General features: G+C 45.3%; 1 protein-coding gene across 1 annotated transcript in view; it reads left to right on the top strand.

Moving 5' to 3' along the window:
- Positions 1-18,357: 18,357 nt before the first annotated feature.
- The window catches only part of LOC142496596 (formyl peptide receptor-related sequence 1-like), a 1,251-nt gene continuing 255 nt past the window's right edge, over positions 18,358-19,353 (top strand). Inside the window, exon 1 of the mRNA XM_075603263.1 lies at positions 18,358-19,353. This exon is cut by the window's right edge and continues 255 nt beyond it. Coding sequence (XP_075459378.1) covers positions 18,358-19,353 — 996 coding nt within the window.

The following is a 19,353-nucleotide window of genomic DNA, read 5'->3' as shown; positions in this document are numbered from 1 at the left end:
ATATACACAAATATAACACCAATAGTGAATAAGTGAAAGTGTAAAATGAGCAGCTCAACTTCCTCTGATGGGACAGTTCCAAATCCCAGGATGGTAGATTTATGTTGCTTGGAGATGAGGAGGAGCGCAGGAAAGTGTGGTAATATATGTAAGAAAAAAATAACATATATAGTGCAGATTGTAATACACTGTACAGATGGATAGAATCTATAAAATAGAACTCACAAAAATGGCAGAAAATATGACATGTCAGAGATCCTTCTCTCTCTGACTGGAGCCCTTTAGACAGTAATTGCCGGGATGTCCCTCAGTGCACGGGTATGCAAGAATGAAGAAAAAAAGCCACAATAGTGCATACTATTCCAACATTGTATTTCACACAATTAACAAGAGTATATCACACTCACATTTGCCATGTTAAAATCGGGTGGGGGAGAGAACCGTTGCTCGTGTTTTGGTGCAGATGCAGGCAGCTTCACAGCGTCTTGGGATCTCTTACTGTGACTTCCGCATACGTCACAGCCGTCGCGTCACTTCCGCTATCGCGTCACGGCTAAGGGCGGAAGTTCCCACTGGACGAGACCTCTGCCTGGATTCTGCCAGTCTTTCAGAACAGGTTCCCTCACTGCAAACTCTACGCGTTTCGCCAGATGCTTCGTCAGGAGTTATGATTAGATGGGAGATACCTCTATGCTATTTATAGGCCCATCAATTAAGAGATATAACAATTTTAACCCCCTCAGCGCTCACACATAGCGCGAGGTGAAAAAAACCCAGTGTGTTTACAAAACGACATATACACAGAACAATCATCTTTATTAAACATAGATCAATAATTGCTAAGTTTAAAATCAATATATATCTATATAATATATAATAAAACATTGCCTAAGCATATCTAGTATAATTAATCTAAATTGAAATAGGTATAAATATAAAAATATATATATATATATAAAATTGAAGTAATAGCAGGCTAGAGGAAGAGAAGAGATAAGAGATAATTACTGGTAGAATAATGGTAAAATAATGACAATACAGATATCCATTTCATTCAAGGATGCATGATTAGATCATCCCAGGTATATTCATAGCGAACACTTATTTAAGGTATTAATTTATTTAAAATTCATTGATTAATAAAAATTAAGTGATTAATAAAAAATTAATAAAAAATTAATTAATTAATAAAAAATGGAAACTGGATTTAAAAACTATAAAAACTAAAGATACTTAAGATAAAGTGTTTGCTATGAATATACCTGGGATGATCTAATCATGCATCCTTGAATGAAATGGGTGTAAACACACTGGTTTTTTTTCACCTCGCGCTATGTGTGAGCGCTGAGGGGGTTAAAATTGTTATATCTCTTAATTGATGGGCCTATAAATAGCATAGAGGTATCTCCCATCTAATCATAACTCCTGACGAAGCATCTGGCGAAACGCGTAGAGTTTGCAGTGAGGGAACCTGTTCTGAAAGACTGGCAGAATCCAGGCAGAGGTCTCGTCCAGTGGGAACTTCCGCCCTTAGCCGTGACGCGATAGCGGAAGTGACGCGACGGCTGTGACGTATGCGGAAGTCACAGTAAGAGATCCCAAAACGCTGTGAAGCTGCCTGCATCTGCACCAAAACACGAGCAACGGTTCTCTCCCCCACCCGATTTTAACATGGCAAATGTGAGTGTGATATACTCTTGTTAATTGTGTGAAATACAATGTTGGAATAGTATGCACTATTGTGGCTTTTTTTCTTCATTCTTGCATACCCGTGCACTGAGGGACATCCCGGCAATTACTGTCTAAAGGGCTCCAGTCAGAGAGAGAAGGATCTCTGACATGTCATATTTTCTGCCATTTTTGTGAGTTCTATTTTATAGATTCTATTCATCTGTACAGTGTATTACAATCTGCACTATATATGTTATTTTTTTCTTACATATATTACCACACTTTCCTGCGCTCCTCCTCATCTCCAAGCAACATAGGTTTAGGCATTCGCCTGTTGCACGGTTTGAGAGGGTTTCAGATTCTTTCTGATTACCGTGATAACTCAACTGACAAACCGTTCGGCGAGAACATGCCAAACCTTCCGAGGCAGCAGCAAACTCATTGATGATACTAGAATAGGCCCCACAGAGGGGTCTATGTATCAAGGCAAATGTGGGGCAATTCGGGGGCAATAACATATCTGCAGCAGATGAATGTGAATGTGGGGATTGTTTTCTGTTATACGTGTAGCACAGATTTCCCCACAGAATTGCACCACTTTTTCCTTGATAAACAGATACTAGGGCAATTTTTCCCAACCAGGGTTTCACAAACCCTGGGGTTCTGTCAGAGGATGAGAAGGTTCTGCTGCTCCCTAAGGTTCTGTCAGAGGATGAGAAGGTTCTGCTGCTCCCTGGGGTTCTCTCAGAGGATGAGAAGGTTCCGCTGCACCCTGGGGTTCTGTCAGAGGATGAGAAGGTTCCGCTGCACCCTGGGGTTCTGTCAGAGGATGAGAAGGTTCCGCTGCACCCTGGGGTTCTGTCAGAGGATGAGATGGTTCCGCTGCACCCTGTGGTTCTGTCAGAGGATGAGATGGTTCCGCTGCACCCTGGGGTTCTGTCAGAGGATGAGATGGTTCCGCTGCACCCTGGGGTTCTGTCAGAGGAGGAGAAAGTTCTGCTGCACCCTGTGGTTCTATGAGAGGATCAAAAGGGGTCACATAATTTCTCCATTCTCCCAGGACAGAGAGAGAGCAGGGCAGTTGCTATTGTGCTTGGCAGTTTCCTCCATTCTGTTAGCTGCTGCTGGGTAATGCGGCCAATCAGGAGGATGTGTCTGGAGCTTAGGGTGTTGCCAAGCAGAGTATGAAGTAGCATTGGTAGGAGAGAGAAGCTGTGTGTGTGTGTGTCCTGTGTGTATTTGTTCTTTGACTGTCTTTGTGTGTGTATTTGTTCTGTGACTGTCTCTTTCCTGTTGCTTCTTTTACTCTCTGTCCATCTCTGCCTTGTGTCTCATGTAACTCTGTCTGTCTCGTCCTGTGTCTCCTGTGTCCGTCTCTGCCCTGAGTCTCCAGAAACCCCTGACCTATTAGGATAAGGGAAACCCGAGGGGCTGTCGCCCAGTGGCTTACCTCTCTCTTCCTCTTTCCACATCCCCAAAGTTTCCCACCCACCCCCTTTTGGGGTGTCAGGTTTATGTGTAATGCTATGTTTATGCGTATTGTTATGATTGTGTTGTAAATCTTTTCTTATTAAAAAAAAATGAGGAAGAAAGGTTAGTGTGACGGGAAAGGGTAACCAGGCTACACAAATAAAGATTAAGCCCTCTGGTTGCCTGTGGGTCACTGGCAGCTACCTAGCAATATAAGCCAGGGGCCAGGTACAGTATCATTGCATGAAAAGTTAAAGTGACCCCGCTTTCCCACTTCCCATGTTCCCTTTACCACAGACTCATGAAACTTGCTGTGAGTAAGTTTTAGGTGGGATATTTGGGTAAGAATGCAATTATGTTTTTGCAGGCGTTCGGGGTCTGGAGCTACTGGTAGTACCTTCATTTTACCCGGCGTGCAGGCACTATTTGCCGGTAGACGAGTAGAATTACATTGTGGCTGTCCAGCATTCCCCAGACTTCTGCTTTTCGAGCCCCGATAGCCCAGTCCTAAGTTCCTTACAGACATGAGTCTCCCCAATGTCCCTCATGTATTAAAGTATGTTTTATTATGTTTAATCCATTTCTTATAAGGTTCCATACAGGTTGCCCGGGCATACAGTTAAGGTGCCAGCAAGCAGTAATCTGCATAGAGTCCGTAGTTACATAGTTACATAGTAGATGAGGTTCAACCCATCCTAAATTTAGACAACAGATACTTTAACCTATATCTATACTTATACTTATATTTATTATCTTTAACTGTGCATGCAATGTCTTGTATATAATGTATAACCTGCTCATTTATGTAACTGTATTTGTAACCATGTATTATTTGTCTTAACTCTGTGCCCAGGACATACTTGAAAACGAGAGGTAAGTCACAATATTTTACTTCCTGGTAAAATATTTGATAAATAAATAAATAAATAAATATTGATCCAGAGAAAGGTAAAAAAAAACCCCAGTGTCATATCATCCAATGATATCTCATAAAGGGAAAATAAATTCCTTCCTGACTCCAAGAATTGGCAATCGGATTAATCCCTGGATCAACATCCTTCCCATGTATACTTATTTGGTATACCCCTGTATACCTTTCCTTTCTAAAAAGATGTCCAACCTTTTTTTGAACAAATTTATTGTATCTGCCATCACAGTCTCCATGGGTAATGAATTCCACATTTTAACTGCCCTAACTATAAACAACCCTTTCCTTTGTTGATGGTGAAATCTCATTTCCTCCAACCTAAAGGGATGCCCTGAGTCATTTGTACTGCCTGTGGGATGAATAGTAAATTTGAAAGCTCCTTGTACTGTCCCCGAATATATTTGTATATACTGCAGTTATCATATCCCCTCTTAGACGCCTCTTTGCTAATGTAAATAAATCTAACTTAGCTAGCCTCTCCTCATAAAATAGATTGTCCATCCCCTTTATTAATTTGGTGGCTCATCTCTGCACTCTCTCTAGTTCCACAATGTCTTTTCTAAGGAGTGGTGCCCAAAATTGTACTCCATATTCAAGGTGTGGTCTTACTAATGCTTTTGTAAAGGGGCATAATTATGTTTACTTCCCTTCCATCCATTGCCCGTTTAATGCAAGAAAAGATCTTGTTTGCCTTTGCAACTACTGCATGACTTTGGGCACTATTGCTAAGCCTGCTGTCTACAAGCACTCCTAAATCCTTCCCCATCAAGGATTCCCCCAATGTATCCCCATTTAATGTTCAAAGAGGAGAGGATGTCCAGAGGTTTGAAAACGTTTGATGGGCGAGGAAAGGGTGAATGGAGAGGTCCGGACTACAAAGGGCACCCTGTGGGGACACCTTTTGTAGTTTCCAGACTTGGTGGAGCCAGCCCCGCAGGTGGCAAAGAGTTAACCAGGGAGGATGCAGCCATAGAGTCTGCTCTCACTTTGGCTAAAATCATATTTCTCGCCCACCCGGCTTTTCGAACCTGCTGGGTACGCCTACTCCTCTGACGTCAGTCGGGGACAAGCCCTTCTTTCTATTGGCTGACGGGGAGGAATTCCCATGCTCCGATTGGCTGCTCCTTCGCCCTCTAGTCTGGTGATAGCCCAGCGGAGTGTATGTAAGGTGCTGACCAAGAGAGGGAAACAGTCCATCCAAGCCAACCAATGAGGTGAGTCAATGAAGCTAGGGCGGGCTTTTCAAAACTGCTCTGTTCGAAATAACAGATCAACCGGCTTTGTTTTGAAGCCTGAAAAGTTTGCCTCGCAGAGACTAAGTCCCGTCTTTTGCGCCCAAGTTCTCAGAATTGAACGGAGTGGTCGCGGCTAGGAATTGAAGCCGAAAAGAGGACCGGGAGAACCAGGGGTATATCCCGGTCAGGGTAAGCACATCCAAGCATGCGCCCTGCACCTAGGAAAGCCTAGCTTTTTCCCCCAGACACCCAGTAAGTGTATTTTTAACTGTTTATTGTGTATTTCTTCTTGTTGTACATGGGTTTACCTAAATAAACGCAATCTGTTTTTACTATCATGTTTTGCCTAATGAATGATCCCGGTAATCTATAAATGGTGTAAAAAGTACCTGGTCTCCCGTGACAGTTAGGGTTAAAGGTGTTGGTGGTGTTATTAAATTTCATGTCACAGCTGGAGGGGTGTGGACTGGTTAGTTTTGCCCGGGTGGTAAATTTGGGGAATTGTGAGAGGTCCAACAGGATGTACTCTGGTCGAATACCGGTGGCTGCATCTGTACTCTTGGGTCAGGGCCAGGTGTGTTGGGCAATGTACTGTTATAAATGCCCCATTAGATACCCCAGTAGCCAGACACACCATTGTGCCCATAAAAGGGATACCAGTGTTCTGCACTTTACTGGTATCGAACATACTGTATCTGCCAAGGTTCCCGCAAAGAAGACTGGGACAAACACCTTCTACAGCCTGTCTGCACGTGGATTTTCGACTTACAGACATTGAACCCTTTAGGTTTAAATGAGGGATTAATCTATTCACCAAATCTGTAAAGATCTGGACGATTAAGATATGTATCGGTCAATAATCTGCATATTTCTTTAAGCATAAGGGATCAGCCATTAAGAACTAACATCAAGCAACTAGGTTGGTAGAAACTTTTAGTGATGGGTTTGGGATCCAGGTATATAGGATTAAATGCAGTTATGGACCGTATTGTCTGTAGAGGCGGTTCACCTAGACGCAGTTCATGCCTACACCCTACATATAACACTGTCGTGAAAAGTGTAGACATTTTAAGATGCGTCTAAGCAAATAGAAGCCTACTGCTGCGGCCGAGTTTATTCGAGCATTTGCCCGTTCTCGGCCGCAGCAGTAACCTGGCGCGCGCCGGAGGGTGCCGGGCGCGCGCCGAAGCAGCGGAAGAGCGCCCTCCGATCGGGGCGCTCTCCCTCCCGCTGCCGGGTCCGCCGGGTCCCCCGGAACCCCCTGCCGCCGTCCCCCACATCGCGGGACACCAGGGCTCCCTCGGGGAGCCCTGGACGCGCGTGCAGGGGGCGCTGGTACCCGATGACGCATGACCGCGCATCGGTGACGCGCGGCACACCGAGGGAGTGGGGCTAGCAAGCCGGGGCATCCCCCGGCTTGCGGAACTAGCCCTGCTCGGATTAAGTGTGTCGGTAGTGTACACATCAATATGAGAGAACCAATTAGGCTATTCTGCCTCAGAAATACATGCAAGGGTGTATATATGTTACCCACATAATGATTGATATGGCTGCACAAATTCCCTGGCATACTTGTTCCACACAGGGCATTAGCTGTTTTTGATCTAATTCGTTATTTTAATAAGGATGAGATTGTATCTGCTATCTTTCCTTTACTATGCGTCTTATTTGACCACGGGTAGTGGGCATGGCTGGAGTCTCCTATGATTATGACGCTCTTTGATGCATCCTTAACACGCCCCCTATTTTGGCTATTTAGGAGGAGACTGTACTGACGGTTGTTACTCTTCCCCTGAAGAAGCGTACCTAGTTACATGAAACGCGTTGGGATTTATGGATGTCACGACGGTGGCGTCTGGTGGTGGGACGTGATGCGGAGGCAGAGGAGTAACCTGCTGCAGCTTGTAATCTGGTTGTATAGCAATGATCCACTTGATTTTTAATGGCAGGAAGTATTAGGCTGCTGATCTGGCAAAAGTACTCTTAATATTATCTGGCGCAAACTCTGGTTGAATGCAGCCACTGTGGCTAATTATGGCTAAATATTGATGCATGCATTTATTAGGCAGGAAACAAATCTGATACAGTGCTGTTATCATACGCTGCACTATTTACTGCCAAGACTACAGGGTTTGTTCTTTCCCTATGTACCTGTAATTACGATACTCCTCATGACACTGCCAGGGATAGCCTGAATACTAAGGCTGTGGACTCCGCTTACTGTCTCTACACAGGTTTAGAACAAACACCATGGCTAAAATAGCATATACAAAGGCAATATTTATGCATGCATGGGGAACACACTTGACACACCCATGCTGTTATGCTGCACTAACTACAGCTGGGACTACAGAGTGTGCTGTCTTTCTATACAACTGGATTTGTGATAACAATGGAACTGTCTGAACCCCAGGGCTCTTCCTTATGTTAAATGTGAGTCTCATATAGTGAACCTGTATTCAATTGGTTATACATTTGTTCACTGTTTTCCTTATCAGGTTTACCATACCAGCAGTTGATGGAGTTAATGGCTGTGTAATATCAAAGTGTAACATTTAAGTGTGTGGAGTTAATATTGGAGTTGAAATTGGAGGTGAAGATTGGTGATAGATCTGACTCTGAACAACAACTTTACAACTGTGAGAATTTACTTTCTAAAAGCTGTGATTAATTGTACTCTGCCTATCCTCCAATAACTGGGAAGTCTCTCCTCCTGTATCTCACTATGCCCTAATTATTACTTTTTCTGTTTACTGTTTCCTCACTCCTTGGTGAATGTACCTGTTCTTTCCACCTTCCCCACTTCCCACTGCACCATTATTTATACACCTCTTTCCCAACAACTTCTTTACCCCTCAATAAAAAACACCCACACAAATCCTCTATTCACACCTTCTATCTACTCCTTCCTGCTGCTGGGGATCTCCCCTAAGCCTGAACCCAGACATACACACCTGATCTCACTCATGCCTCCCTGCCATCTCTTCCCCTGTAAATGGTGTTAACCTTTTCATTTAACACTAACCAACCTTAAAACTTACCCCACAAATCAAGCATCCCAATAACCTGCACTCATGGCTAATGTCCCACACTCAGTCACTCCTACCACCCATTGTGGCCAAGCACACCCATCTACAGCACTTATTCCCTCACCTGCTGTCTCTGTAAGATTCCCCTCAAACCTCTTAGATTGTAAGCTCTTCGGGGCTGGGATTTCCTTTCCTATTGTCTGATTTTGCAGCACTTATTGTATTATTATAATTCCCTGTACTGTATTATTTGTGAAGCTCTGAGTACACTTTTGGTGCTATATAAATAAAGACATACAATACAATGGATTACATTTTAAATGGGTTCAATGTAAAAGCCTGTGCATTTCCATTACAGCTGTATATCCGGTTCTCACCACCGGGGTTCTTAAAGATTCACACACATATTGTATAACACACCCAGTGATGTTAATAACATTGTATTATTTTTGTTGTAACCCTGTCATGGAACAGAAATACCCCTGTCTGCCTTTTCTGTTTCAGCCCCCCTTCCCTTGGCAGTTCCCCCTGCTAGCTGCACTAGGATGTCACTTTCCTTGCAGTTCTCTCTCAGTGCAGATGGAATGGATACATTATGTATCTCTTTTTCCTTCCGTCTGTCATACCCCTGGTTGCTCTGGCAACTTCTCCAGTCCTTCTAGTTTTGGGCTTTCCCATTTTCCCCCCTGTCTTTTGCTGACAGTTAGTGCAGTCTCACTGAACCTTTAGTGTGACCCTTGCCCCTCACTTCCTTTTCCACCATTACCTCTGGATGAGTGAGCACTGCTGTATACTCCTGTATGGTAGGATTATCTTTTCACCTGCTCTTAACTACCAAGGCACCCACAGAGAGACACTATTCATACATCAACATCTCTTCACAAGTGACTGTATTTTATGCTACTTTCCCCAAATAAAGTAAAGAAAAGAAACAGCACTTGTTGTGCTTGGAAAAGAGGGCCGAGTTGACACTATCTGGGCTAAATCATCTTACACGTGACCTCTGGCTTTCAGAATAGTGAAAAGATATTGTGTGCCTTACAGACACTTACAGGAGCTGCTACGCCAGACTCCATGATAAAACAGAGCAGTCTCTGCAGACAAAGAAGCTCAAACTGCACACAGCCTGCAGCCTTAACAGACAAGCAGAAGCTTACACTGCACAGCAGCTTTGCAGACAAACAGTGCTTCTTACACAAAACCTAATTGCCTTTCTCTGTCTGAGTTCACCCTCTGCACAGCTACATAGTGAGGAGCCACCATCTCACCTACCCCTGCGCACGTCCCCACGGCTAGCGCCATCAAGGGCCACGCTACCGGACACCCGCCAGGACACGGGTCAGAGCCATCGGACACCTGTGAGTACAGCTACCCCAACGCTGAACGCTGCAGGACACCGCTCGGCATCATCTGAGACAGTCGCCCATCGCTGACACAGGTAACAGACCGCACGCCACACACACTGGCTAAAGGCCTACACACACCTACAGCATGCCAGAACTCAGAGCCTCACCAGACATCACGCAGCAAAGTGATCACTCAGACACAGAGACCGCTGCGCAACTGCAACAGGCGCAGGCAGAGGCAAGGCCCAAACGGACAGTCACACTGACACAAAAGGCCCGCGAAAAATATGAGGCTGACATTGACGTACACCGTGAAAAATTACAGAAGGCCTGGGAGGATACTGATCGTGAAATAAGTAATGTCGCAAGTGCTAGCGATCAAGAAACCTAGATCAAACAAGCTATTACTCAGGTTAAATCAAGCCATAGACGTTAAGTAATGCTGTCACAGGCATATTTCACTTATCTGAAGGGAACTAACACAGAAGACAACATGCGGGAAAGCGACCTGCAAAAGGCGATTGACCTGGAGCGCGATGGCATCGTGCAGGCCGCCATCGCAGACGCCCAAAGCGATAGAAAAGAGCTCCTCATGGAGATCGCATCGCAGCGCTCAAGCACTTCCAGGCACTCGTCAAGGTCAGCAAGATCAGCGCAATCTCACGCGTCAAGCGCAAGTGCAAACGCCACCAAGGTGTGAGCCACCGCAGAGGCCGCACACGCCAGGGCCGAATATGGTCGGAGAGAGGCAGCCGTAAGGGCAGAAAAGGCACGCATAGAAGAGGAGGAGCAGGTCGCCGCCGCCAATGCTGCCACCGCTGCTACCGCCGCTGCTACCGCCGTCGCTTCCAATGCCGCCGCTGCTACCACCGCCGCTGCCAATGCACGTAGAAAGGCCGAATTGGACGCGGATCTAGAGACTCTAAGCAAAGAAAAGGACGCCGCTGCCGCCATAGCCCAAGCCGAAGTCCTAGAAGCAGCTGCGAGACAGGACGGCGGGGAGCTACCGTACAGACGGATAGCCTCAGAGGATCCAGCCCAACGCACTGAAGACTACGTAAGGAGCCTCTTCAGTGTAAACACCAGCGCACCATCTCAACACGGATGGAGTGACTCCACAGACACCGAAGACTTGCTAGGCCCACGAGGAGAAGATGCTGTTCCTTCAATGGTACATGCTGCCTGGGATAGCCACAGCCGCAACAGTGATCCACACGCCAGCGCGCACACGGATGCACTACAACGGGCTCACCATCCAGGTACACCCACACGGGGAAACACAGCCCCTCACACCGACCAGCAGTCATCACGCGTCCACGCCAAGGAAGAGGCGACCGCACGGACCCTCCCAGCAACTACCTCAGAACGGGACAATCACGCCGATGCCTCAGGCCTGACAGACATAGTCAAGTACATGATCCGGCGTAACCTGGTGCAAGCAGGACTCACCAGCTTCGACGACCGCCCTGAGAACTACCGGACGTGGAAGTTCACGTTCAAAGACGCAATCAACAGCTTGGACTTCTCAGCGAGGGAAGAGCTCAACCTGCTATTCAAGTTCCTGGGGAACGAATCCAGAGAGCACGCGAATAGACTGCGGGCGGCAAACGCGCACCAGCCCCAAGTAGGTCTTGACCTAGTGTGGGAGAGGCTAGAAGAGTCCTACGGCAGCCCTGAAGCAGTCGAGGATTCGCTCTTCAAAAGAGTCGACAGCTTCCCCAAGATCACAACTAAAGACTACTCGAAGTTACGAGAGCTCGGGGACCTGCTGCAAGAACTGGAGTTCGCAAGGAAAGACCATTCCTTAATAGGTCTCAACGTCCTAGACTCAGCTCGTGGAGTGAGACCCATCCTAGAGAAGCTAGCCTTCAACCTCCAAGAAAGGTGGATTTCACAAGGTTCCAAATACAAAAGGGAGAAGCAAGTCGTCTACCCCCCATTCTCATTCTTCTTGAGCTTCATCCGTGAAGCGTCGAGGACAAGGAACGATCCCAGTTTCATCTTAGGTGCGCAAACCACATACAGTGCAAGCAGCCTGAGGAACGAGAGACCAGTGACGAGATATGGTAATACCCAAACACCCATCTCGGTCCGAAGGACGGATGTGCCTCCCACGACCCAAACTACTCCCGATCAGTCGGTCCCCGGAAGCAAGGAACCAAGGGACCCAAACAGGGAATGTCCCATACACAAGAAGCCACACCCACTCAACAAGTGCTTTGGGTTCAGGATGAAGTCCCTAGAGGAACGCAAGAGGCTACTTGGAGAATTCAGAATTTGCTTCAGGTGCTGCGGTTCCACGACTCACCTAGCCAGGGACTGTAAAGAAGAGATCAAATGCACAGTGTGCAAAAGTGACAAGCACGTGACAGCGTTACACCCAGAGGCGCTGACACTCCACCAACTCAAGAACCCATCCTCCATAGCGGAGCATGGCGGGGAGGAAGGAGAAGGAGAGCAAACATCCGTCACATCTCAGCGCACTGAAGTTTGCGGAAAAGAAGGTGACAAAATATCCTGCTCCAAAATATGCCTTGTCGCAGTACACCCCCAGGGACAACCTGAGAAGGCTATTCGGATGTACACAATCCTCGACGACCAGAGCAACCGATCACTGGTCAGGTCAGAGTTCTTTGACATGTTTAACATACAAGAAGGTGCTTCTCCTTACACTCTCAGAACGTGCGCAGGGCGAACGGAGACCACAGGGAGAAGAGTGAATGGCTACACCATATGCTCAATAGACGGCAAAGTGAACATGCCCCTTCCCACACTCATCGAGTGCAGCCACATGGCCACAAACAGGGACGAGATTCCCACACCAGACATGGCACGCCATTACCCGCACCTCAAGGGAATAGCCAACTACATCCTGCCGGTAGAACAAGGCACCAAGATCTTGCTGCTGCTCGGCAGGGACATCATGAGGGTACATAAAGTCCGTAAACAGCATAACGGACCCCAAACGCGCCATACGCCTAAAGACTTGACCTAGGATGGGTGATAGTGGGCAACGCGTGCACCGACAAAGAGCACGGGCAAGACTATGTTGACGCCCGCAGAACCGTAGTAACCGAATGTGGACACACATCTCTCTCTGAACCATGTCTTCGCTATCTGCATGTGACCGAAGGGCCAAGTGAAGAGAAGAGACAAGGTCATAGCCCTGAGGTCAACAAAAACATCCTTGTATCGGGGGGTTGTGACAATGGCCTAGGATGCTTAGCGGTTCAGATAACCAAGGATGACGAGTCGACTCCACTGAAGGAAGAAAGTAACCTCCCAAAGGTGACCGACAAAGGGATCATCCAAAAGGCAATAAACAATCAGACAATCCTCTCGCGAGCAATGGCACAACTAAGACGTACAGTTGTTCCTCTCCACAGAGTATCAAGTGGCAAAGCAGCCAGCTGCCACGGCTGGCACAGCCGCAAAAGATTGCGCCCTACAGGTGAAGCCACGATGTCAAAAGGACTGTCCTCTCACAATTCTAAAAAGAGACAGCCACAGAGACATTCCATAAAGGGACTTAGTAGGGCAAAAGAGACTGTTCTTCGTTACGTCCAGGGAGAGAAGAACTTCCTGATGGCAGTTAACAAAGAGACACAAAGGCGTTTCACCAAACTACGGGGAGATGTTCTCGTGCAAGAGGAATGCACCAATGACCTACGGTGCACAGCGTTCCAGACAACAAGGAACGATGACAAGCAAACACCATCAAGGGAAGATAGAGGATTCCCGAAGTTAACAGTCAAGGAGCTCTCTAAAAACGGACTAAGCAGTTGGGTGACTCCGCTACCATTCCATTCACTCTAAAGGATGCAAAAGATGTTAGCAAATGCCAACCTAAGATTGCACAAAATAGCCTACAACAGTGCCAGAGTAATGAAAGCATTCCACGCAGATGATCAAGCAAACGATCTCAAGAATTTGGATCTGGGGACCGACACGCCTCCCATACAGCGGAGCCTGGGGATAAGCTGGAATCTTAAAACAGATACCTTTACGTTCCAGGTAGCCATCGAAGAAAAGCCCTTCACACGTCGCGGACTCCTGTCCACCGTTAACAGTCTTTACGATCCGCTAGGATTCGTGGCTCCAGTCACAATACAAGGGAAGTCTCTCCTCAGAGAAATGTCTTTCGAAAAACAGGAAGGGAACATCCCCACCCCAGTCGAAGGCTTCCACTCTAAGGATATGTACAAACGACAGTGGAGACAGGTGCAGCGCTTGGCCAACACATTTTGGGATCGCTGGAGACGTGAGTATCTGGTGACACTTCAAGAACGCCATAAATGGCAAACGGTTAAACCAGATATCCAAGTGGGAGATGTGGTTCTGTTGAAAGATAACCAGGTGGCAAGAAACGAATGGCCCATGGGACTTATAATCAGAACCATCCCAAGCGAAGACGAAAGGGTTCGCAAGGTAGAAGTTTGGGTGACCCAGAATGGGATCGTTAAAACCTTTTTAAGACCTATCACAGAGACTATCCTCCTAATGCCCAAATCGGACTATAATAAGGAAGTGCTGACTACCAGTTCTGTGAACTCTGAGAGACATTGTGGTGCATCAAGCTGACCTACAGCTGTGCCTCCACCTACCTTACCGAGATGGCAAAGGACGTCAAGCTGGTGGTACCGGCCGGTATCCCCCCGTTATGTGGACATGAAGTTGTTATGTTATATTGCACATATGTTCCACATACACATTAAATAGTGGTATCTCCAGATACCAGACGGGGAGTGTCATGGAACAGAAATACCCCTGTCTGCCTTTTCTGTTTCAGCCCCCCTTCCCTTGGCAGTTCCCCCTGCTAGCTGCACTAGGATGTCACTTTCCTTGCAGTTCTCTCTCAGTGCAGATGGAATGGATACATTATGTATCTCTTTTTCCTTCCACTCTGTCATGCCCCTGGTTGCTCTGGCAACTTCTCCAGTCCTCCTAGTTTTGGGCTTTCCCATTTCCCCCCTGTCTTTTGCTGACAGTTAGTGCAGTCTAACTGAACCTTTAGTGTGACCCTTTCCCCTCACTTCCTTTTCCACCATTACCTCTGGATGAGTGAGCACTGCTGTATACTCCTGTATGGTAGGATTATCTTTTCACCTGCTCTTAACTACCAAGGCACCCACAGAGAGACACTATTCATACATCAACATCTCTTCACAAGTGACTGTATTTTATGCTACTTTCCCCAAATAAAGTAAAGAAAAGAAACAGAACTTGTTGTGCTTGAAAAAGAGGGCCGAGTTGACACTATCTGGGCTAAATCATCTTACATGTGACCCCTGGCTTTCAGAATAAACCCTGAGGGGAAGTTTTCATGACCAGTCTCTAATTAATTTATCCTGATATAGCCTAGACATAAATGTGACCTCCAATGTCTTTATACAAACTGTTGGTTACCATATTAGACTCTACCAACTCTGTTAGGAGTCTATGAATCCCCCGCCCTTTGCATGAAGAATATTTCCTCACATTTAGCCGCCACGTTCAGAGCAGGGCCTCTTGTTCTCTCACACGTCTCTATGTTTCCCACCTTGGTGAAACCCCTGATATATGTCATGGTTTCTACCATAATATTAATGTGCATCTGATCCTAGAGACTTAGCTACCCGAAACAGTGGGGATAAAAAGTGTCAATATAAAAAGTGCACATACTGCACCGACACACTTTATTCGAGCTAATACCCAGTATGTACCTGGCAGATACCTGGAATGCGCCGCTACTCACCTCTGACAAGCCCCGTTGCGTTTGCCTTCCCAGCCTGGGTTCATGCCTGGCTGACGGGCGGCTGATCTGTTAAATGATAATGATTAGGATTTAATAGGCTGCAATGCTTCGCGTGTCTACCAGATGGCATAAACTCATGAATTGTAATGCAGTATATATATATATACTGTGCAGTATTGCAGCCAGCGGGAATAAAATGCTTCAATCTCTGCCTGGAAAATACCTCAATGCACTCGGGCAGAAAACAGTCACAAACCTCAATACACCCGGGTATACCCGAATTCGTGGGACTAGCCGAGCTCGAATAAAGTGTGTCGCCAGTGTAGAAGTTTGTTTTGACGCATTGTTCTATTTTCTGTTTGCATAAAATGAATGTACGGTTTCCTACATTTTGCACCTCAGACATGGCTGATTTTTTTTTTTTTTACCTCAAACACAAGATATAAAAATGACGAATAAAGACACAAAGTTTGATACATCTGAGTATGATCTGTGCATCAGTTAAGTTCTCCCGATCTCCTATTGACACTTCACAAATTGCAAGCGGATACACGTGGCACTAAACTTGGAGCAAAGACCTTTGTACATTGATACAAAGAGACACAAGATGAAAATGATGCAAAAAATGGGAATAAAGTGTGGCAGAAATAGTAAATTAAACAGTCATTGAAAGAAATAGGGTTTCTTTTATCTTTGATAAATCTGGTTCTTATTTGTGCCCCACATTTGCTACCAGAAGACTTTAATATATAACCTCCCATGTGAAGTTCAGCACCAGATACTGATCCATGTTTGGGAGATAGTGCAGCTGTTAGATAGATATGGGTCCATGCTCACAGTAGGAGATAGCTGTTAGATAGATACGGATCCATGCTTACAGCAGTAGATAGCTGTTAGATATGACAATGTCCATGTTTGGTTAAAGCAGTTATTATATCTAAGAATAAAATCACGTTGTCCTGTAGACCAATCAGAATGATTCACATAAAAAGTTCCCCCCTTGTGAGGATCATTGAAGCTTTTGGCTGCGGCTCTGAGAGACACAACAGAGCAAAGCGACAGAGGTGAGCAGGTCCCACAGAGTTACCTGGTAAGGAGGGGTATGGAACCAGAGAGAAGTGCTCATGGAAAAGAGGAAATGCAGAGTAAGGGGGTCACCTCTTATTTCATTTTAACTGTAAAGGGAACAGGTCTTCTAAGTGTGACTCTGTGGGTATGAGTGCGGGGATGCAGAGATTATTGGGAATCACTCACCTATCCTATCACTTGTATCTCCAGTTGGGAGTGTGCAGCCAGTATGTGAGTGTAGAGATACATAGCTTGTGACACGTAATGCTGCGTGACATAAGAGATATCATCAATGTCTTGATCTGCAGTATAAACATGCTATGGTGTAATAAAGTACTGACAGTGTCACCTCTAGGTAATAAATCCTCAGATACATAGGGAGTTATGCAATAAATTGCAATAGTGCCAATCAGGAATCGGGACACTATTGCATGAAAGGTACTGTACAATTGAGCTCAATGGTAGGTTCCCTGTGTTAGTGCCCCGATGGGCACTATTACAGTTTAATGTATAATCCCTTTGAATCTTAGTTTTTATTCATCCAAACAATGCTGCATATAGCCCTTCCCCAGAGATATTACATTGGAGGTTTCTGCATCACCCAACATGACAGAATAAGTGCTGCAGATATAAAGGTTTCAGTCTTTAATGCTGAAATCCTTATAACTCAGAGAAGTGGCACAAGAATAAAAGGATCTTCTTACTATCGTCTCCCAGCTACAAAACTGGGGCTAAACCAGTGCAAAAAATAGCACCCGATTAATCACAGAAAATACATTCATCTGAGAGTCAGAGTTTTACTTTTGATATATCGGGTGCAGTTATTTCCCGCTGCTCATGCCCCAGTTTTGCAGCTGTGAGACTTTCATGTATAATCCTCCAGCACTGATAGGACTGACAGAATATGCCACGGGAACATGCAATATGGCATAAAAAATAACAATGTACACTGCTGATGTTTCCCCAGTCTGAGAGTAGGTAGGGTACATTCCTGTATCCCTCAATTATGAGTACAGTAGATCAAAGCCTGGCATCTCAGTAATGTTCGGTGAGGGGGGCACAGTGTGCGGATCCTGGTACCTTAATAGTAAGCATGAAATGAGAAGGGCACAAGAATGAGAGACCCAGCATTGCCAGTCTGTGCATTCAAGCATCTAATTATCGGTATCAGAAAGTCAGCTGTAATGGGGTTAGTTTTATACATGCCTAACAGGACAGAGTGCCAGCTCTTCAGGTTAATATCCCATATATAGAGGCCCTCTGATCTCAGGGAGGCGTATTAAACTTGTGTTACATGGACGTGCTGTTATGTTTCTCATCTCGTGTTACCAACTATCTCTCAATCTAACATATAACTGCCCTTTCTTACCATAGTTTGCAGAGGAATGTGACAAATATCTCTTAATCCCCTTTATTCCCCTAGGGCACGATGGTCTAAATTCACTAATGATCAATAAATGAAAAATTGGGAATATTAGTGTTTAATGCCAATTTTATTTATTAACCTATTCACTAATTCTTTATCACCAGTGGTGACGCAGTGAGAATGAGATTTTACTCCTGCAATAGGCTGGCAATATTTTTTCGCACAATGTATGCAAATGAGCATGCAAATTAATTCAAATGTGTTACCTGTTCCCCCATAAATAAAAATGTGTTGTATTATATATTAAATATTTCATTTATTAAATCAGTTTTTTAGGCCATACGCAAATACAATGACACAAATGGAAACATACTTTGCCTGGCATCTTTAGTGCACCAAAAGCTTAAAAGAATCTATTCAAAGTCCCGCCAGTTCTGTATTATAGATAACATTTTAGTTTCATAATATTAATCTCTGTATTTTCTTGCACATGATAGGACACTGCTAGAAATGGAGACTTCTGTTCATCCTGTTCCCTTCACCATCAGTAGCCCTGAGACCAGTGTTCCAGAGGAGGATCTGGAGAAGGGTTTTCTGTTTATCGATATCTTCCACTTGATGCAAGTAATATGTATAATTTGCTTCAGCATAACATTCATCCTAGGGATTATAGGGAATGGCTTGGTCATCTGGATTGCTGGTTTCAAGATGAAGAAGACGGTCAATACCATATGGTTTCTCAACCTGGCTGTGGCCAACTTTGTATTCAACATCTTCCTTCCACTTCAGATAACTGAGTTTGCTATGGATGGTCACTGGCCCTTTGGTCGGATAATGTGCACGGTCATCTCTACTGCAATTTATCTAAACATGCTGGTCAGTGTCTCTTTCCTTATGGTCATCAGTGTTGACCGTTGCACCTCTACCCTTTGCCCGGTATGGTCAAACAATCATAGGACACCCATGTTAGCTTCCATCATTTCAATTGTTATCTGGGAGTTGTGTCTGATTCCCAGTTCCCCGTACCTTGCTTTCTATGATACTGAGCATGACCCTGAGCATGACCCTGATGAGAATATCTCCATCTGTTATATTGTATATGTCTCCTGGAATAACGGGACCACATTTGACTATCTCACATGGAGTCTGAGGAATAATGCTATGTCCATCACCCAATTTGTGTCCATGTTCCTGATCCCTTTCTCCATCATTCTGGTCTGTTATGGTCTCATCGCACTCAGGCTGAGGAGAAGTAAAAGTCTATCCAGGTCTTGGAGACCTTTCAAGGTTATGATTGCCATTGTGCTTTGCTTCTTCTGCTGCTGGTTCCCCTTCAACTTCTGGCCTCTATTGAAAATCATGGACATTGAAACGGACTGGACTTTTGATTTCCTATTTCTTAACATTTCCAGTTGCCTGGCTTTCTTCAACAGCTGCCTCAATCCCCTGCTCTATGTCTTTATCGGTCGTGACTTAAAGGAGACCTTAAACAAGTCAATTCCATTT

This window comes from Ascaphus truei, chromosome 6 (assembly GCF_040206685.1).
Source record: "Ascaphus truei isolate aAscTru1 chromosome 6, aAscTru1.hap1, whole genome shotgun sequence".
In the NCBI taxonomy this organism is placed as follows: Eukaryota; Metazoa; Chordata; class Amphibia; order Anura; family Ascaphidae; genus Ascaphus; species Ascaphus truei.
This window is presented reverse-complemented; position numbering and strand designations above follow the sequence as displayed.